This window comes from Phoca vitulina, unplaced genomic scaffold (assembly GCF_004348235.1).
Source record: "Phoca vitulina isolate PV1807 unplaced genomic scaffold, GSC_HSeal_1.0 scaffold31, whole genome shotgun sequence".
NCBI lineage: Eukaryota > Metazoa > Chordata > Mammalia > Carnivora > Phocidae > Phoca > Phoca vitulina.
Genome location: NW_022589734.1, coordinates 3,099,210 through 3,115,598, shown reverse-complemented (window position 1 = coordinate 3,115,598; position 16,389 = coordinate 3,099,210). Strand labels below are relative to the sequence as shown.

General features: G+C 39.7%; 1 protein-coding gene across 1 annotated transcript in view; it reads left to right on the top strand.

The window, feature by feature from the left end:
• The first annotated feature begins 251 nt into the window (after window positions 1–251).
• Window positions 252–16,389, top strand: part of GMDS (GDP-mannose 4,6-dehydratase) — a 628,435-nt gene continuing 612,297 nt past the window's right edge. The window contains exon 1 of the mRNA XM_032424781.1: window positions 252–553. Within this exon, the coding sequence (XP_032280672.1) occupies window positions 452–553 (102 nt within the window). The 5' untranslated portion in view covers window positions 252–451. The remainder of the gene's footprint in view (window positions 554–16,389) is intronic.

The following is a 16,389-nucleotide window of genomic DNA, read 5'->3' as shown; positions in this document are numbered from 1 at the left end:
ACCCGGTAACATTTCCTTTCCTGAAGCTGCCTAACAGTCCGGGCCAGAGGCGGTAGAACTCGGCAACAAGCCCGCCCCTCCGGCGCTCCGCCCTGCCCGCGCGGCCCGCGGCGGAGGAGGCGTGGCGTGGCGCGGCGGCCGTCGGCGGGGGGCGGGGCCTGCCGCGGGCGCCACGGGAGCGTCGCGGGCTGACGCGAATGACGCGGCGCTCGCCAGGCCGCAGCCCCGCCGCCCCGCAGTAGGGCCCGCCTCGGCCCGCCCCCGGCCCTCCCCGCCCGGCCTCCCGAGCGCCCCTGTCAGATTGTGGCGGCTGGCCGCGCGGTGCGCTCCTTCCCTGCTGCCTGGGCGAGGAGGCTTGTGTGCAGGCACACCCCCACGTCCCTTCGGCGCCGCTGCCTCTGCTCCACTGGCCTCAGCTCCGCCCAGCTCTCCGCCACACGCCGGTAGCGACATGGCACACGCGGCGGTACGCTGCCCCAGCGCTCGGGGCTCCGGGGACGGAGAGATGGGCAAGCCCAGAAAAGTGGCGCTCATCACTGGCATCACGGGCCAGGTGAGTGCCGAGGCGGGAGTTCGAGCCGGGCCTGCTGCTGCTGGGGCACGTGTGCGCCCCGCGCTGGGGGCTGCCTGCGTTACCAGGAACAGCCTTCTGGGCATCCCGGAAGGTTTCCGATGTGGCTTGTTGTATGACAAGATGTGCCTTGTGGGGAGTGTGCTGAATGCATGGAATGCTTCTAGGCTTCCCTTGGGGCGTGGGAGCGTGTGTTCTACTTGGGATGTGGTCCTCACACCTGAGTAAGACTCTCTCACCTGTCCAGCCGGCGACTGCAGTGCTTGTTTCTCCAAGCCCTCTAGGGTGCACTTCCAATTTAGTTCTTTGCAGATCCTAGTGCGGGGGGAGGGAAAAATGACTGGTTTTCTGTGAGTGAGTGAGTGTGTGTGTGTGTGTGTGTGTGTGTGTGTGTGGAGTCAACTTGCTGTATTTCCGTGTAAGGGCCAAGGCCACTTACCTGCTAATGCTTGGGAAGCAGGGGAGTTTTTGCTGTTTTGGTTCCCCTTCACCAGATTTCCAGACAGAAAAAACAAAAGAAAGTAGTGCCGAGGAGTCATAGACCAGGAAATATTTTTTGTTTAAAAAGCACACCTCACAAAAACTTTTTAAACACACAAACTCCTGAAATTCATGTTAATACATTTGAAGTGTATCTGACAGACTGGTCCGAAGTTAGGCTAGGGTCCTATTTCCAAACAAAAGGAGTTCCTTAAGTGATATAATCATGAGGAGCTGTCCTGCATGTTGGAACCCCATGTGCAGACTGAGCATGGCTCTTTCCTGACAGTCATCTCTTAGAGACATTGCAACAGGTAGGACCTCACCACTGGATCCAACCAAGCTGTGCTGCTTTAGATTCATTGGTGATGGAATGATTTTGCTCATTATTTTTGTAGACAAAGTGTTATATGTGTGCTTCTAGAGATCTCTTGATTGTGGCTAATATTACTCTAATGGAGATGATAGCTAATAAATGTTGTGCTTATTATGTATTGGTCACTTGACTAATATTAACTCATTTAGTTTTTAGAAGTACTCTTTGAAGGGGTACTTTTTTTTTTTTTTTTACCTCCACTTTACAGATGTGGAAAGTGAGGCATGGGAGTTTGATTTGTCTGAAGTCAAACAACTAGAAGTGTCCAGCTGGGATTCAGACTCTGCTCTCATAGCACTCTAGCGTAAGAAAAGAAATTGGAATTGGCCAGATGTAGAGTGTAAGAATATTAGATGGTTTTAACTACTGGATATCAAATTAGTTTCTGGTTATTCATCTTACTTTGTTTAAGGTTGTTACAATAAAAAACTGTTTGAAAACTGGTGGAAGAGGTGGATAGGACAAGGATTTGAGATTGAGGAAGTGGACCATTAAATTTAGGCAAGGGCCTATATGCTTTCAGGTCATGGCCTACATACTTTTTTTTTTTTTCCTAATGCTGAGGACTCTTCTGTAGATGGTTTCCCTTTTTCCAGTTTCTTAGACTGGATCTGAAGCTCAGACGTTTACTAAGCTTATATGAACTCTTGAAGAGAGAGATTTTTTTAAGTAAACATTAAGAAATTAGTTAAGCTGTTAATGTAACTCTGTTGGTATGGCTTATACCAATTTAAGCGACTAGCACTATCAATTAGCACAGATTAGACATGGGACCTTGTTTAGAGCTTTGAACACAGTCATCTGTTTGGTACTGAGTGGCAAGGAAGGTGCAGAAGTGGCCCCCATTGTAGTTTGTCCAATAGGCTGCTGCAGGGGAGTCTTCTTTAAGCACATGTTCAGCGTGCTATGCCCTAACCAGACATTTTTGGCTCACCACTTCATTTTGGCTCACCACTTCACTTCCAACTTTAAACTCCTTGAGTTTCAGTCTCCTTTTACCTTCAGCACCAATATTTTCCTCTTTCCTCCCACATTCACCCTTTGCATTGTCCCTTTCCATGTTGGGTTTTTGTGTTGGCTTCTGTACCCCTGGCAGAGTGCTAAACTCTGTAGCTGCACATAAATCCTTGCTAATGGAATTTACTGCTCTGCTATGCTTTGCATTTATCTTCTAGGACAGTGACTCCTAACCTGAGTATCAAGGATCTTCAGAGGACTGTGGAGTTAATACAAGAGATCTGAAAATCCATACATTCTTGTCCATTTTAAAAATAATATTTGGTGAGAGCTTACTGAACTACTCACTCTGCTAAACACTTTATATATCCCTACCTTAGAGGCAGGTACAATTTTTATTCCCAATTTATACCTGGCTAAGTAAGGTTAAGTATGTTCCCTGGGAGTGCACATCCAGTGGGTGTCAGAGCTGAGATTTGAACCAAGGAGTTGCTTAGAGCAATTTTGTTAATGCTGCTTCTGTGGTAAGCTATACACATTACAGTACAGCTTTGTGTGTCTGTGTGTGTGTGTGTGTGTGAGAGAGAGAGAGTGAGAGAGAAAGAAAAAGAGAGAGCCTGTTTTACTCTAAGAAGAGAGCTCAGATTCAAGAAGGTGAGGTAGACACCATTGCCCTTAGGGTATTCATGGCAATTGTGCTATGATGGGCTCTTAAATGGGTTGTCCCTAATTCCCACTTGAGAATGAGTGCAGATAGCCATGGTGCCCTGTCTGCTATGCATCTCTAGTATTACTGTCAGGTTTCATATACTAGCTTTCTCCCTCCTGTCTATTCTTTTTTCTTTTTTTTTTAAGATTTTTATTTATTTGTCAGAGAGAGAGAGAGCACAAGCAGGGGGAGAAGCAGAGGGAGAGGGAGAAGCAGGCTCCTCACTGAGCAAGGAGCCCGATGTGGGACTCGATCTCAGGACCCTGGGATCATGACCTGAGCCGAAGGCAGACGCTTAACGACTGAGCCACCCAGGCGTCCCTCCCTCCTGTCTCTTCTTGATACAGTAATTGTGAATCATTTTCTAAAGTTTTTACCTTATTAAATCACCTTAAAGAAAACCACGCTCAGGCTTGGCTTTGCTGCCTCTAGGCCCTCTACCAGCCATCCCCAGAGCTCACCTCCACTGTCTTAATGTGCTTGTGGTTCTTTACTACACATATGGAACTGTTCTTGCTTTTCTTTGAATACTATCTCTTTGTACCCCCATTGGAGTCATTTTGTGGCTGGAGCCCTCATAGGTCTTAGTCCTTTTCACTCAACTAAAGCCTCTGTATACTCCAACTAATCCTGCCAAATGCAGCCATTCCAGGAACTTTCTTTGTATTTACATATATGCAGTCTCTCTTGGCTATATAGGTAATTTGCACGTCTTAGTTCTTTGGTTTGTAAACTACTTTAAGATAGAAACCTTTCAGCGTATTATCTCCCACATAGTTTTGCTTAGTGGGCTTTCAAAAATGTTGACTTTTCTCATTAACAACACAGCTTTACTCTGTTTCTGCAGGGTACAAGGCTGTTTTGATGCTGGTGGGAATATAACGATATGTAAGATGTACTCATCGCCCACTAGGATCTTACAGTCTTTGAGGAACTTAAGACCATGCACATGAGAAAAGTAGTACTGTTCAAGTATGGTAGTGAAGTAGTGAAGTAGGAAACTTGTATTGTACAAGTGATGTAGTATTGTAGTCTTGTACCAGTAGTGAAGTAGTAGTATAGTACTGTATAAGTAGTGAAGTAGTATTGTAAAAGTATGTTAGAGGCCAAATGAATGGTTTATCCAATGTCCAGGACTCTTGGATAAGTCATTGAATGCTAGAAATAGCAGGGACTATGTTGGGTTGAACAGCATGCACAAGAGTGAAGAGAGGGGACAGTTTTGGGGATAGTGAGGACACTGTAATAATAATGGAGGGAATTTAATTTATTAAATTATTTATACCTCTTGCTCATTTCCAAAAAGTTTCTGAAGTGGCATCAATAAAAAACACATCATTGGACCATCTTAAAAAGAATGAAAAACAACAACAACAACAAACCAGCCAACAACTCCAAACCAAAAAAACAGGGGTCTGCAGTGAAGGCAATAGAAAGGTGGAGGTAGTGTACCAAAACCCAAAGTCAAGGATAGCTACTGTCAAGGTGGACATAAAATTCAGCTTTGACTTTCCTGTGAGTCAAGACAAAGTGGAAAGGTGAGTCAGACTTTTTATTAGTATTACATTCTTAGAGAAATAACTTTAAACAATAAAACAACATGATGCACAATATGCTTGATAGTAGTTTTTTAAAGAAGACAGTCATCTCCTTAGGACACTTTTATTACTCCCTAATGGATGGCAAAAGCACACTTTTTGGTAGATAGAGACAGATAATTGAATGGTTAGTGTTTGTGGATTTTTTCCTTTGTTAAACAGATATTTTTCTAATATCTGTTATTTCAGGCTGGTCACTGCCAAGAGAGTAGGCAGGTTTGAACTGTAGATTACTTTGTCAGATGTGTTGATTGTAAGGTTAATATTGGTGTTTTAAAAGTGGAAGTGTTTGACAGGGTGTGGTCCTTCTTACCTGTAAGTTGGCCTAGATTTTCCTTGGGAAGTGGTTTAGATCTGGCCAAACATTTAAGCAAGTATCAATTCAATGCTCCAGATTTCTGCTTCATGACACATGGAAGACAAAGCATTTATCTTTAAATAGTTACAGTCAAGAAGAGTTAACTTGTCTGTGGTTGGAAGACAACAAACTTTTGGTAAGTCTTGCAAAGATGAAAGAGATGGACACTTTGGGTTATCAAGGTCAGATTCTTTAAGTCATATTATTTTGTTTCAGAATTTTGTTTTTATGGCCTTATTTTTAATTTTCACTACTTTTATCAGTTTCTGGTCTTTAAAGAAAACATGTAAAATGGATGACCTAATTCCCTAGACTCAGGTGGCTCTTGCAGGCTTCATGTTCTTCATTTAAGAGTTAATTTAGCATATTAGAAAATGGTAATTGAGAATTGGCAGGAAGTACCATTCTTCCCACAGTTTTCCTTATCCCCTTTTAAATAATGCTTCAATTGAATTATAATAGATAACTGGGACATTACCTCTTTTGGTTTTACTTTCTAATCCATATTCAGTTTCCCACAAACTTCTACATTCCAATATAGGTATAAGAATCATCACTTATGTAGATGGAGATTTAGTGAAATGTGATGTGGTCTCTTAAAACTAGCCCATTTGATTGGTAATGGCTACATGGAATCCTGGAGCCAAGGCTTTTTCCAGGTCAAGGGAGAGGCCCATGATTGGTTAGTGATGTCTGCCTGGGAAAGGGAGTGATGGCACATGTGTTATGTCTTTACAGGATTGTGACTCCATGAGGATAGGAAAAAGTGTCTTAATCATTATCTCCTATGTCTAGTATAACTGGTACAGGTTAGGTACTCAAAATGTTTGATAAGCAAATTAATCTTCAGTTACTAATGTTTATTGTCTTGCAGCTGACTGTAGAAATGAGAATAAAATGTTATGATGTGTTCCTTTTTGGTTGGGTAGAAGTAAGACATTATCAGCAGGGTACTGGGCAGAATTGGATAGTATATACTTGACAGACAAATTGAAGTTTAAGAGATGAAATGATTTGTTATAACTTAAGATTTAAAGGATATGAATATATTCATTTCAGGGAAAAAAGGTAACATGTCCAGTTTTGTGTGATAGATTTCCTCCTGTTTTTGTATTCATATTTACCACTAAATTTGAAACATATTCCTTTGGCATACATGTTGGGATTTTAGAACTGGAATTAAATTAACATTATAATGTAGAGGAGGAAAGAAGATTGAGAAAGTGTGATTTCCCCAGGTTACACAGCAAATTAATGGTAGTGTTAGGAATAGAACCCCAGACTCTTCTCTTTCCATCATTGACTTAGGACTTGTCAACACTCTTTTCCCTTAACAAGAAAGAGAGACTGCTTTAAGACAGGACAATTGGAGTAAAAACTACAGGTAGTAATGTATATTGTAGTGTTCTAGAAAGTTGAATAATAATAAACATAATAAGTAATCAAATCTGTTTCAATATGTAAGGTAAAAGTAATTTTGTGTAACATTTAACATCTTATTTTAACAAAATATTTGCACTCTGCAAAGATTGAGAGGCTTAGGGTAATTAAATAGGAATCTTTAGTATTGGATGTATAAAGGAAAATTAACAAGATTGTAGGGACTAAAGAAAGAGGTTAACTTTAGACAACACATTCTTTCAATTTTTTTATTTGAGTGTAATTGACACACAGTGTTACATTAGTTTCAGGTGTACAACTTAGTGATTAAACTTCTCTCTACTTTATGCTGTGTTCACCACAAGGGTAGCTGCCATCTGTCACTACAGAACACTGTTACAGTCCCTTTGACTATATTCCCTATGCTGTGCCTTTTATTCCTGTGACTTACTCATTTCATAACTGGAAGCCTGTATCTCCCACTCCCCTTCAACCATTTTGCTCATCCTCCCACCTCCTTCCCTCTAGCAATCATCATTTTGTTCCCTATATTTATAGGTCTGATTCTACTTTTTGTTTGTTTATTCATTTGTTCTGTTTTTCAGATTCCACATATGAGTGAAGTCATATGGAATTTGTCTTTCTCTGACTTACTTCACTTAGCATTATACCCTCTAGGTCCATTCATGTTGTCGTAAATGGTAAGCTCTCATCCTTTTTAATAGCTGCATAATATTCCTGTGTGTGTGTGTGTGTGTGTGTGTGTGTGTGTGTGTGTGTGTGTACACTACATCTTCCTTATCCATTTGTCTACTTATGGATACTAGGTTGCTTCCATATCTTGGCTATTGTAAATAATGCTGCAATAAATATAGGGTGCATATATCTTTTCAAATTAGTGTCTTTGTTTTCTTTGGTAAATACCCAGTAGTGGAATTATTGGATCATATGGGATTTCTCTTTTGAAGAACCTCCACACTGTTTTTCACAGTGGCTGTACCAATTTACATTTGCACCAACAGTGCATAAGAGTTCTTTTTTCTCCACATCCTTGCCAACACTTGCTATTTCTTGTCTTTTTGATTTTAGGCATTCTCACAGGTATGAGTTGATATCTCATTGTGGTTTTGATTTGCATTTCCCCTATGATGAGAGATGCTGAGCATCTTTTCATGTTAGACAACACATTCTTTAGAGACCTTAGACATTCACTGTTCATTCAGGGTCGTATACTGTCCGGAGTTGGTAGTTTGCCTCCAGTGCCCCCAGACTTGAGTGCTACCTTATCTACTCACAACATGGGAAAAGCCAGTGCTGCACGTCTCTATGTTTGGCTTCAGGACCCCAAGGCTGAAATTGAGAGTGACTTTTGTTAGTTACTGACTTGATTTCTAGATGAACTGAAAGTACTCTTAATTGTTCTTGTGATCCTGAATGGCTCTTGGAGGTATAGAGTTCTCAATTTGCCTGTCCTTTGAAGCAGCCTCTCCTGAACTTTTGTTAAGTAAAAGTTACCACTAAACGAGAATTATTTGGCTATGAATCAGGTTTAAGGAGTGAGGCAAAATGTTTGCCTTCTGGATACTTAGTAGATAATTATATGGGGCGAGGGTACAGAAAAAAATTACTGACATTGATAGAATGATTACTGTGTGCCATGCAGTGTATCAAGCACCTTCTACAAATTATCTCATTTCGGGGCTCCTAAGTGGTACAGTTGGTTAAGTGTCTGACTGTTGGTTTTGGCTCAGGTGGTGATCTCAGGGTCAAGAGATCCAGCCCCACATTGGGCTCTGTGCTCAGCGTGAGTCTGCTTAAATTTCTCTCTCCCTCTCCCTCTGCCCCTTCCCACCTCTAAAATAAATAAATACATCTTTAAAAAAAAAAAAACACCAAATTATCTCATTTCACCCCAGGTGGTACAAATTTTTACTGTCCACCTTATATCAAACAAGGAAACTGAGACTTGGAGAATTTCAAACTTGCCTAAGAACTCTTAATGCACTAGTTTTTTTCTCAGGACCTTCTCTCCTGTCTCGTCAGACTAGCTTACTTGGGCAGTTTGTCAACAAACTGCAGAAGTTCACAGCTCTCAAGAAGTTGTTTTTAAAGGCTGTTACATATTTTGATTGGTACCTTACCATGCCCGTTAGGTGATGTTAACATGTAGGTGTGTGTGTCTTAGTAGAAGTCTGGAATAGTGGTGGGGAATGGAGGTAGAGCACTATGTTCTCTGAGACCTTTTGAAAGCTTCTGGTGGCTCCTTTCCCCACTGTTCTTTTCAGTTCTCCAAGGGATTTTTCAGTAAGAGATGAAAAGGGTTAGAGCAAAGTGCTTCTCCCTGCCCATAAAGCTGCTTCTTCCAGTGGAGGGCCAAGAGCCAGTAGCCAGTTAATAGGATCCTCAGAAGTGGGTAGGTCCCTGGGCCTGCAGCTTGGGTGATGGGTTGTCTAGATGAAAATTGTGCCCGGAGAGGTTGCCCATAAGCTCTAATCAGCACATGGATAGTCCGAGTTTTCAATGTGTTAGAGAGAGGCAGGTGAGAGGCCGAGTTGCTTGCTTGTATGGCTGCTTGTAAGGATCCTTGTTCCCAGGATCCTTCTACCTGCATGTGGATCTGAGAGTTACAGCTCCCAGTTTGCCTATTGTGCCCTTAGGTACATTTTTTTATCTTTCTCTGATGCTACTTTTCCTTTCTATATGGTGGGGTTTGTCCTTGCTATCAAGGTCCAATTAGATTTTCCTTAGGAGACTCAGAAGTCCTCTATTCTAGATTCTTGTACCCTGTAATGAACAGGGAAGCCTGGTCTAAGCCTGAAAATGTTTTGGCCTGCAAAATGATCTTACCAAGTACTTTTGACTTGACTTTTATTCTGGTGGGTTAGTTTAATCTGAGTAGATGCTTCCTTGACTTGAGAGTAGCCTCCCCTCTTCTCTCTTCTAATAGCATTGTATTTGGGCTACTAGCAATTCTCTATTTCATACCTCTTCTAAATTTCCAGGTAGCAACTTTTTTCATGCTTAATTTATCTTTTCTCACAGAGGCAATTATATTTTGGTTGAGTCATCCTCTACTTAGTAATAGAAGTACTAGTAATCATAATGCACTTAAGAAATGTTTGAGTGCCAGTTATGTGTCAGGCACTGGGGATACAACAGTGAACATAATGACAAAAATGACCATCCTTATAATATTGATGTTCTGGTAACATCATGTTCTGGTAACATTATACCATTAATGTTCTAGGTGGTGACGATGGTGATGATAATTATGGTAGTTACAATAATTAACATGTATTGAGCATTTACTTTGTGCTGGGCACTGTTCAAAGGGTTTATGTTCATTACTAAAGCAAAAGAGCCTCCTGTGATGCAGTTTTCTTATTATCCCCAAGGAATATGGAGGTTAAATATATTGTCATCCAAAGGTCACTCCAGTCATTGTTTGCAAAGTCAGATCTGAAATGTAAATCCCATTAATTTTATTTTCTGTAAGTTTCTAATTAGTATCAACAAATAAATTCTAAGGAGAGATAAATATATTGTTTACTAAGTTTCAAAAACAAAGCATATTCAAGAGTTTTTTGCAGTTGTGGAGAGGTGGATTATAGTAGTGAAATAAGCTTGTACTAATCACTACATTAGATGCCTCTCATTTTATTAGCTGTGTTATGTGGGTCATATCTTTAATTAGTTCATTGGCGGGCCTATATTGATGACTAATCTTGCAAACTCTGAAGGCTGGGGCTCTGCGTTAGCACAAGTGGAGGAGAATGAGTTAGATTTTTAGCCCGATTTAGGTTTGAATTACTGATTAGTTACTTAGGAGCTGCATGAGCTGCATGATTTTGGGCAAGTTATTTACCTTTGCTGTCAGGTTGGAAGAGTAATTTTACCAAGTAGAAAATAATTCTGGCACATAATAGGGATGTTTGTCCCATTACTAGAATGGTCCTTCTCTTCAGTGTTAAGAAGATAATAAAAGAGTACTTGAATTCTAGGAAAGAAAGTTGAATGAGGAGGGTATTAATATTTAGCCTTGTGTTTTGCATGGAGAGTCTATTATCCAGGGGCAGAAAGTTCCATAGTACTTGGAATCAACCACAAGGCTATAAAGTACTGGGAGGCAAACAGATTTGACATCAGTAAGTCTTACAGACTGATAGTGTAAGCAGATCTGGAAGCCAGGCTTATCTTCCTGTGTAAGAGGATTGCGGACAGTGGACTGCACTCTGAATCTTCCTTACTGTGATTGCGATCCTGGTAGGAAGGGTTTGGCAAAGTTGGAAATGAGAAAGATGTTTTGAGTACTGTCCTACTTTGATCAAAGATTATTATGTGGTAGAAAGGTTTTTTATGCCTTTACATTACAGGTAACTAATTGATTAACTGAGGAAAGAGCATGGAACTGAGAATCAGAGGCTGGGTTTTAACACTAGTTAATTTTATAGCCTTAATTTTTTCTGAGTCTGTTTCATAATCCTTATTGTGAAGGGATTACTTGGTCATCTCTTAAGTCGGTTCAGAGTGTAAAGTGCTATGACTTTAGGATTGAACACTAATTACAGTTTGATTATATGTAAAGAAAATCTTATTTTTAAGCAGTTTAAAGATAAGGCCAATAGGAGAATTTTTTAAAAAACAAAATGAACTATTAACTTCAGTGAATTTATAATTGTGTAAACTAAGAAGAAATTCATATATTACTTGTATTTTGTCAGAATTTGTAAGGTTAAAGTGAAAAATCTGAACTGTCTGTCCTTTTAGGTTATACAAAATGAAGTGGTTTTTTTGATGAGGAAGGATTTTTAAATTCCCATTATTTATTATCTATATTTTGAGCTTAGGGTTTAATAGTTGAGGTTTTATTCATCCAGTAGATATTTGCTGAGATTTCTTCTGTGTTGAGGTAGGTTTTGGAGATACAGGCCCCAGGAAGATGGACACGATTTTCTTGTCAAGAGTAGATAGTCTGGTGAGCAACAAGCAATTTTACAGCATGTTAAGTGCTATGATAGTAATAAGTCACAGAATCACAAGAAGATCTTTCCTTAAAAATGCTCTGAAGTATCATTAATTCAATAGATTTATTGAGCATCGATTACCTTGGAAGTTTCTGGCTATAAATGCTGTTGTATTAACAGGGTTGGTTATGAGGCCTTCTTGTAGAAAGCAGAGCTACTTAAGGACCACCTATATACTACTTTTTCTTCTTTTTGACATAGAACTCTTTTGTATAATCTTGTATTCAGTGAAGGATGGTTAAAGATGTTACTATTTTCATGCTCATTTTTCTATCTTAGAAGCTATATTTCCAGTTTTTAACAAAAGCAGAGGTGTTTGGATTTGATGGAATAAAGCAGTGGGGAGGCAGAGACACTGTGATGTGACAGAAAGAGCTCAGCCTTGGGTAAGTCTGAAACCTGGGCTCAAATCCTGCTTTAAAAAAAGTTAATTAAAAAAAAAAGAAAAAAGTACATTTAGAAATGTCTGCCATTTACTGGCTGAGTGTCCCTAAGTGAGTTACTTAATAAACTTGAACCTTAGTTTCCTCTTTAAAATCCAATTAATTGTAGTCACATTACAAATTGATATGTGGATTACATATTATGATTATAATAATACCTCACACAATGCCCAACAAACATTTTCTGAAATGATAATGCTATTTATTATGTATAATAAATAATTCACTATATATAGTAAATTATTATGTGTAATAAGTTCTCAAGATTGGGAGGTGTGAGAGAAGGATAGAGAAGTGTTTTGAGAACGCAGTTTGGTGTAGGTAATACAGAATGAATTTGAGTAGCAAAACAACGGAGGCAGGAAGACCTGCTAGGAGCCTCTTGTAATTATGAAGACACAGATGCAAATAGTATTGGTTGTGGAGAAGGAAAGGTAATCAAAGGGACAACAGGACTTTGTGATCAGTTAGGTGTAGGGAATGTGACAAGGGCAGGAGTTAGAGATCTCAAGGCTATTTTAATTTTGGAGACTGGATGGATGGAATTACCATGGCCAGAAATGCAGTCACGGAAAGAAAGCCAGTTTTCTGGGGAAGATACTAAATTCAGTTTTCCTACTTTTGAATTTGAGGTGAGAGCATGACATTCAAATTCAAATAATCTGTAATCTATTTAAAATATCAGCTTGGGATGCAGGTGAAAGATCATGGCCACATAGTCTCTTGTAACAACCTGGACAGCAGCTGTGGAGTGGGAAAGCCCTAGGTGTGTCCATGCTGCTGTACGGTGCTTGTCACCAGTCCTCTTGCTCATCCCCCAGAATTTTCTGTGGCTCCTACTTATCTGGCATCAAAACTAACATTTGTCCTTTTAGTTTCATGATTGAAGTTAAGTAGGTTATCCCAGTATACTTCAGCTCTCCCTCCCTCTTTTTCTTACTATTTAAATTTTACTAATGTCATGTTATTTTTTGTTGTTGTTCATTTTTTGTTTCAAGTTTTTATTTAAATTCCAGTTAGTTAACACATAGTATAATATTAATTTCAGGAGTAGAATTTAGTGATTTATCACTTATGTACAACACCCAGTGCTCATCACAACAAGTGCTCTCCTTAATACCCATCACCTATTTAACCTGTCCCCCCACCAACCTCCCCTCCAGCAGCCCTCAGTCTGTTCTCAGTCCATTTTATGGTTTGCATCTCTCTTTTATTCCCCCTGTGTTCACCTGTTTCATTTCTCAAATTCTGCATGAGTGAAACCGTATGGTATTTTTCTTTCTTTGACTCATTTTGCCTAGCATAATACACTCTAGCTCTATCCATGTTGTTGAAAATGGCAAGATATCATTCTTTCTGATGGCTAAGTAATATTGCACTGTGTATATATACACCACATCTTCTTTACCCATTTATCAGTTGATGGACATTTGGGCCCTCTCCATAGTTTGGCTGTTATTGATAATGCTGCTATAAACATCAAGGTGCATGTATCTCTTCGAATCAGTATTTTTGTGTCCTTTCAGTAAATACCTAGTAGTGTAATTGCTGGATCATAGTGTAGTTCTATTTTTAACTTTTTGAGGAACCTCCACACTGTTTTCCACAGTGGCTGCACCAGTTTGCTTTCCCACCAACTGTGCATGAGGGTCCCTCTCTCCAAATCCTTGCCAACATCAGTTGTTTCTTGTGTTGTTAATTTGAGCCATTCTGACAGGTGTGAGGTGGTATCTTACCACGGTTTTGATTTGTGTTTCCCTGATGATGCGTGATGTTGAGCATCTTTTCATGTGTCTGTTGGCCATCTGTATGTCTTCTTTAGAAAATTTATGTCTTCTGCCCATTTCTTAGCTGGATTTTTTATTTTTTGGGTGTTGAGTTTGGTAAGTTCCTTATAGATTTTGGATACTAACCCTTTTCAGATATGACTTTTGCAAAAATCTCCTCCCACTCTGTAGGTTACCTTTTAGTTTTGTCGATTGTTTCCTTCACTGTGCAGAGCTTTTTATCTTTTTTTTTTTTTTAATATATAATCTATTATTTGTTTCAGGGGTACAGGTCTGATTCATCAGTCTTATACAATTCACAGCGCTCACCATAGTACATACCCTCCCCAGTGTCATGTTCTTTTGCAAAATTCCTCCAATTTTCAGCTTGTCCCTTTATTCCTTCCATAAAGAATTTTGGGAATCCCATGCTTCCAGATGAATTGGAAACAAGGTGCTCAGTTCCATTCACCATTTCCATAGGAGCTTAGTACATGGGGAGTGACTGAGTGAAGCATACTTGGAAGATAATTATGTGGGATAGAAAGCCAGTTATCGGTAGCGTTGTTGGCAGTGGGGCACCAGTGTGCCAAACTTAGCTTTTGGCAAGCCAGTAAGTGGTTTTCCTGCCAAATCTTGTGACTTACCATGAGTAGTAACACAATTGTGTATAGAAATCCATTCACTGAAATGACTGCTTTTAGGATGTTGTTTTGGTGCTCAGTTCCATAGAACCGTGTTACATGGAATTGAAGTTAGATAATTTTTATATGAAGGGATTTTGCTGAAGGGTGTGTTTGCCTTTATCAGACTGTTCATGCTGTGCCTTTTAAGATTTTCACTACATGTAAATTTTAGAGGATCCTTTCTCTGACTTTCATATGACTTATTTTTAACTTCAAGGATGAAGAAAATAAAGATTTATTAAGTATTTATAGAAAGTGTTTATACTTCATAATTACACTTGAAAATTGTGCCATGAGAGCTTAGTTATATGTTATATGCTTGAATATTGGATTTGATTATAATGCTGAAGTGAATTGCTCAGTCACATATAATGGAAGCATGTTCCTCAATGCAGAGTGAAAAAGCATTGAATTTGCACCTCTAGCAGTCTTTTCTTTTTAATTATTATTTTTAAATTAACATATAATGTATTATTTGTTTCAGGGGTACAGGTCTGTGATTCGTCAGTTTTATATAATATCCAGTGCTCATTACAACACATACCCTCCCCAGTGTTCATCACCCCATCTTCCTACCCCTCTCCCCTCCAGCAACCCTCAGTTTGTTTCCTAAGATTAAGAGTCTCTTATGGTTTGTTTCCTCTCTGGTTTCTTTTTGTTTCATTTATTCCTCTTACCTATGATCCTCTGCCTTGTGTCTAAAATTCCACATATCAGTGAGATCATTGTCACTTTTTAGACAATTATCAGTGAGATAATTGTCTTCCTCTGATTGAGTTATTTTGCTTAGCATAATACCCTCTAGTTCTATCCGCATTGTTGCAAATGGCAAGATTTCATTTTTTGATGGCTGTGTAATATTCCATTGTGTGTGTGTGTGTGTGTGTGTGTGTGTGTGTGTGTGTGTATACCACATCTTCTTTATCCATTAATCTGTCAGTGGACATCTGGGCTCTTTTCCATAGTTTGGCTATTGTGGTCATTGCTCTATAAACATTGGAGTGCAGGTGCCCCTTCTGATCACTACATTTGTGTCTTTGGGGTAAATACCCAGTAGTGCATTTGCTGGGTCATAGGATAGCTCTATTTTCAACTTTTTGAGGAACCTCCATACTGTTATCCAGAGTGGCTGCACCAGCTTACATTCCTACCAACAGTGTAGGAGGGTTCTGCTTTCTCCGCATCTTTGCTAATATCTGTCATTTCCTGACTTGTTAATTTTAGCCATTCTGACTGGTGTGAGGTAGTATCTCATTGTGTTTTTTTTTTTTTAAAGATTTTATTTATTTATTTGTCAGAGAGAGAGCACATAAGCCAGGGGAGCGGCAGGCAGAGGGAGAAACAGGCTTCCCACTGAGCAGGGAGCCTGACACGGGGCTCCATCCCAGGACCCCAGAATCATGACCTGAGCTGAAGGCAGTTGCTTAATCGACTGAGCCACCCAGGCGCCCCTCACTGTGGTTTTGATTTGTATTTCCCTGATGCTAAGTGATGTGGGGCATTTTTATTCACATCTCAGCCATTTGTATGTCTTCTTTGCAGAAATGTCTGTTCATGTCTTCTGTCCATTTCTTGATTGGATTATTTGTTCTTTGGGTGTTGAGTTTGATAAGTTCTTTATAGATTTTGGATACTAACCCTTTATCTGGTAAGTCATTTGCAAATATCTTCTCCCATTCTGTTGGTTGTCTTTTGGTTTTGTTGACTGTTTCCTTTGCTTTGCAAAAGCTTTTTATCTTGATGAAGTCCCAATACTTCATTTTTGCCTTTGTTTCCCTTGCCTTTGGAGACATGTCTAGCAAGAAGTTGCTGCAGCTGAGGTCAAAGAGGTTGCTGTCTGTGTTCTCCTCAAGGATTTTGATGGGTTCCTGTCTTACATTTAGGTCGTTCATCCATTTTGAATCTATTTTTGTGTGTGGTATAAGGAAATGGTCCAGTTTCATTCTTCTGCATGTAGCTGTCCAATTTTCCAAACACCATTTGTTGAAGAGACTGTCTTTGTTCCATTGGATATTCTTTCCTGCTTTGTCAAAGAGTAGTA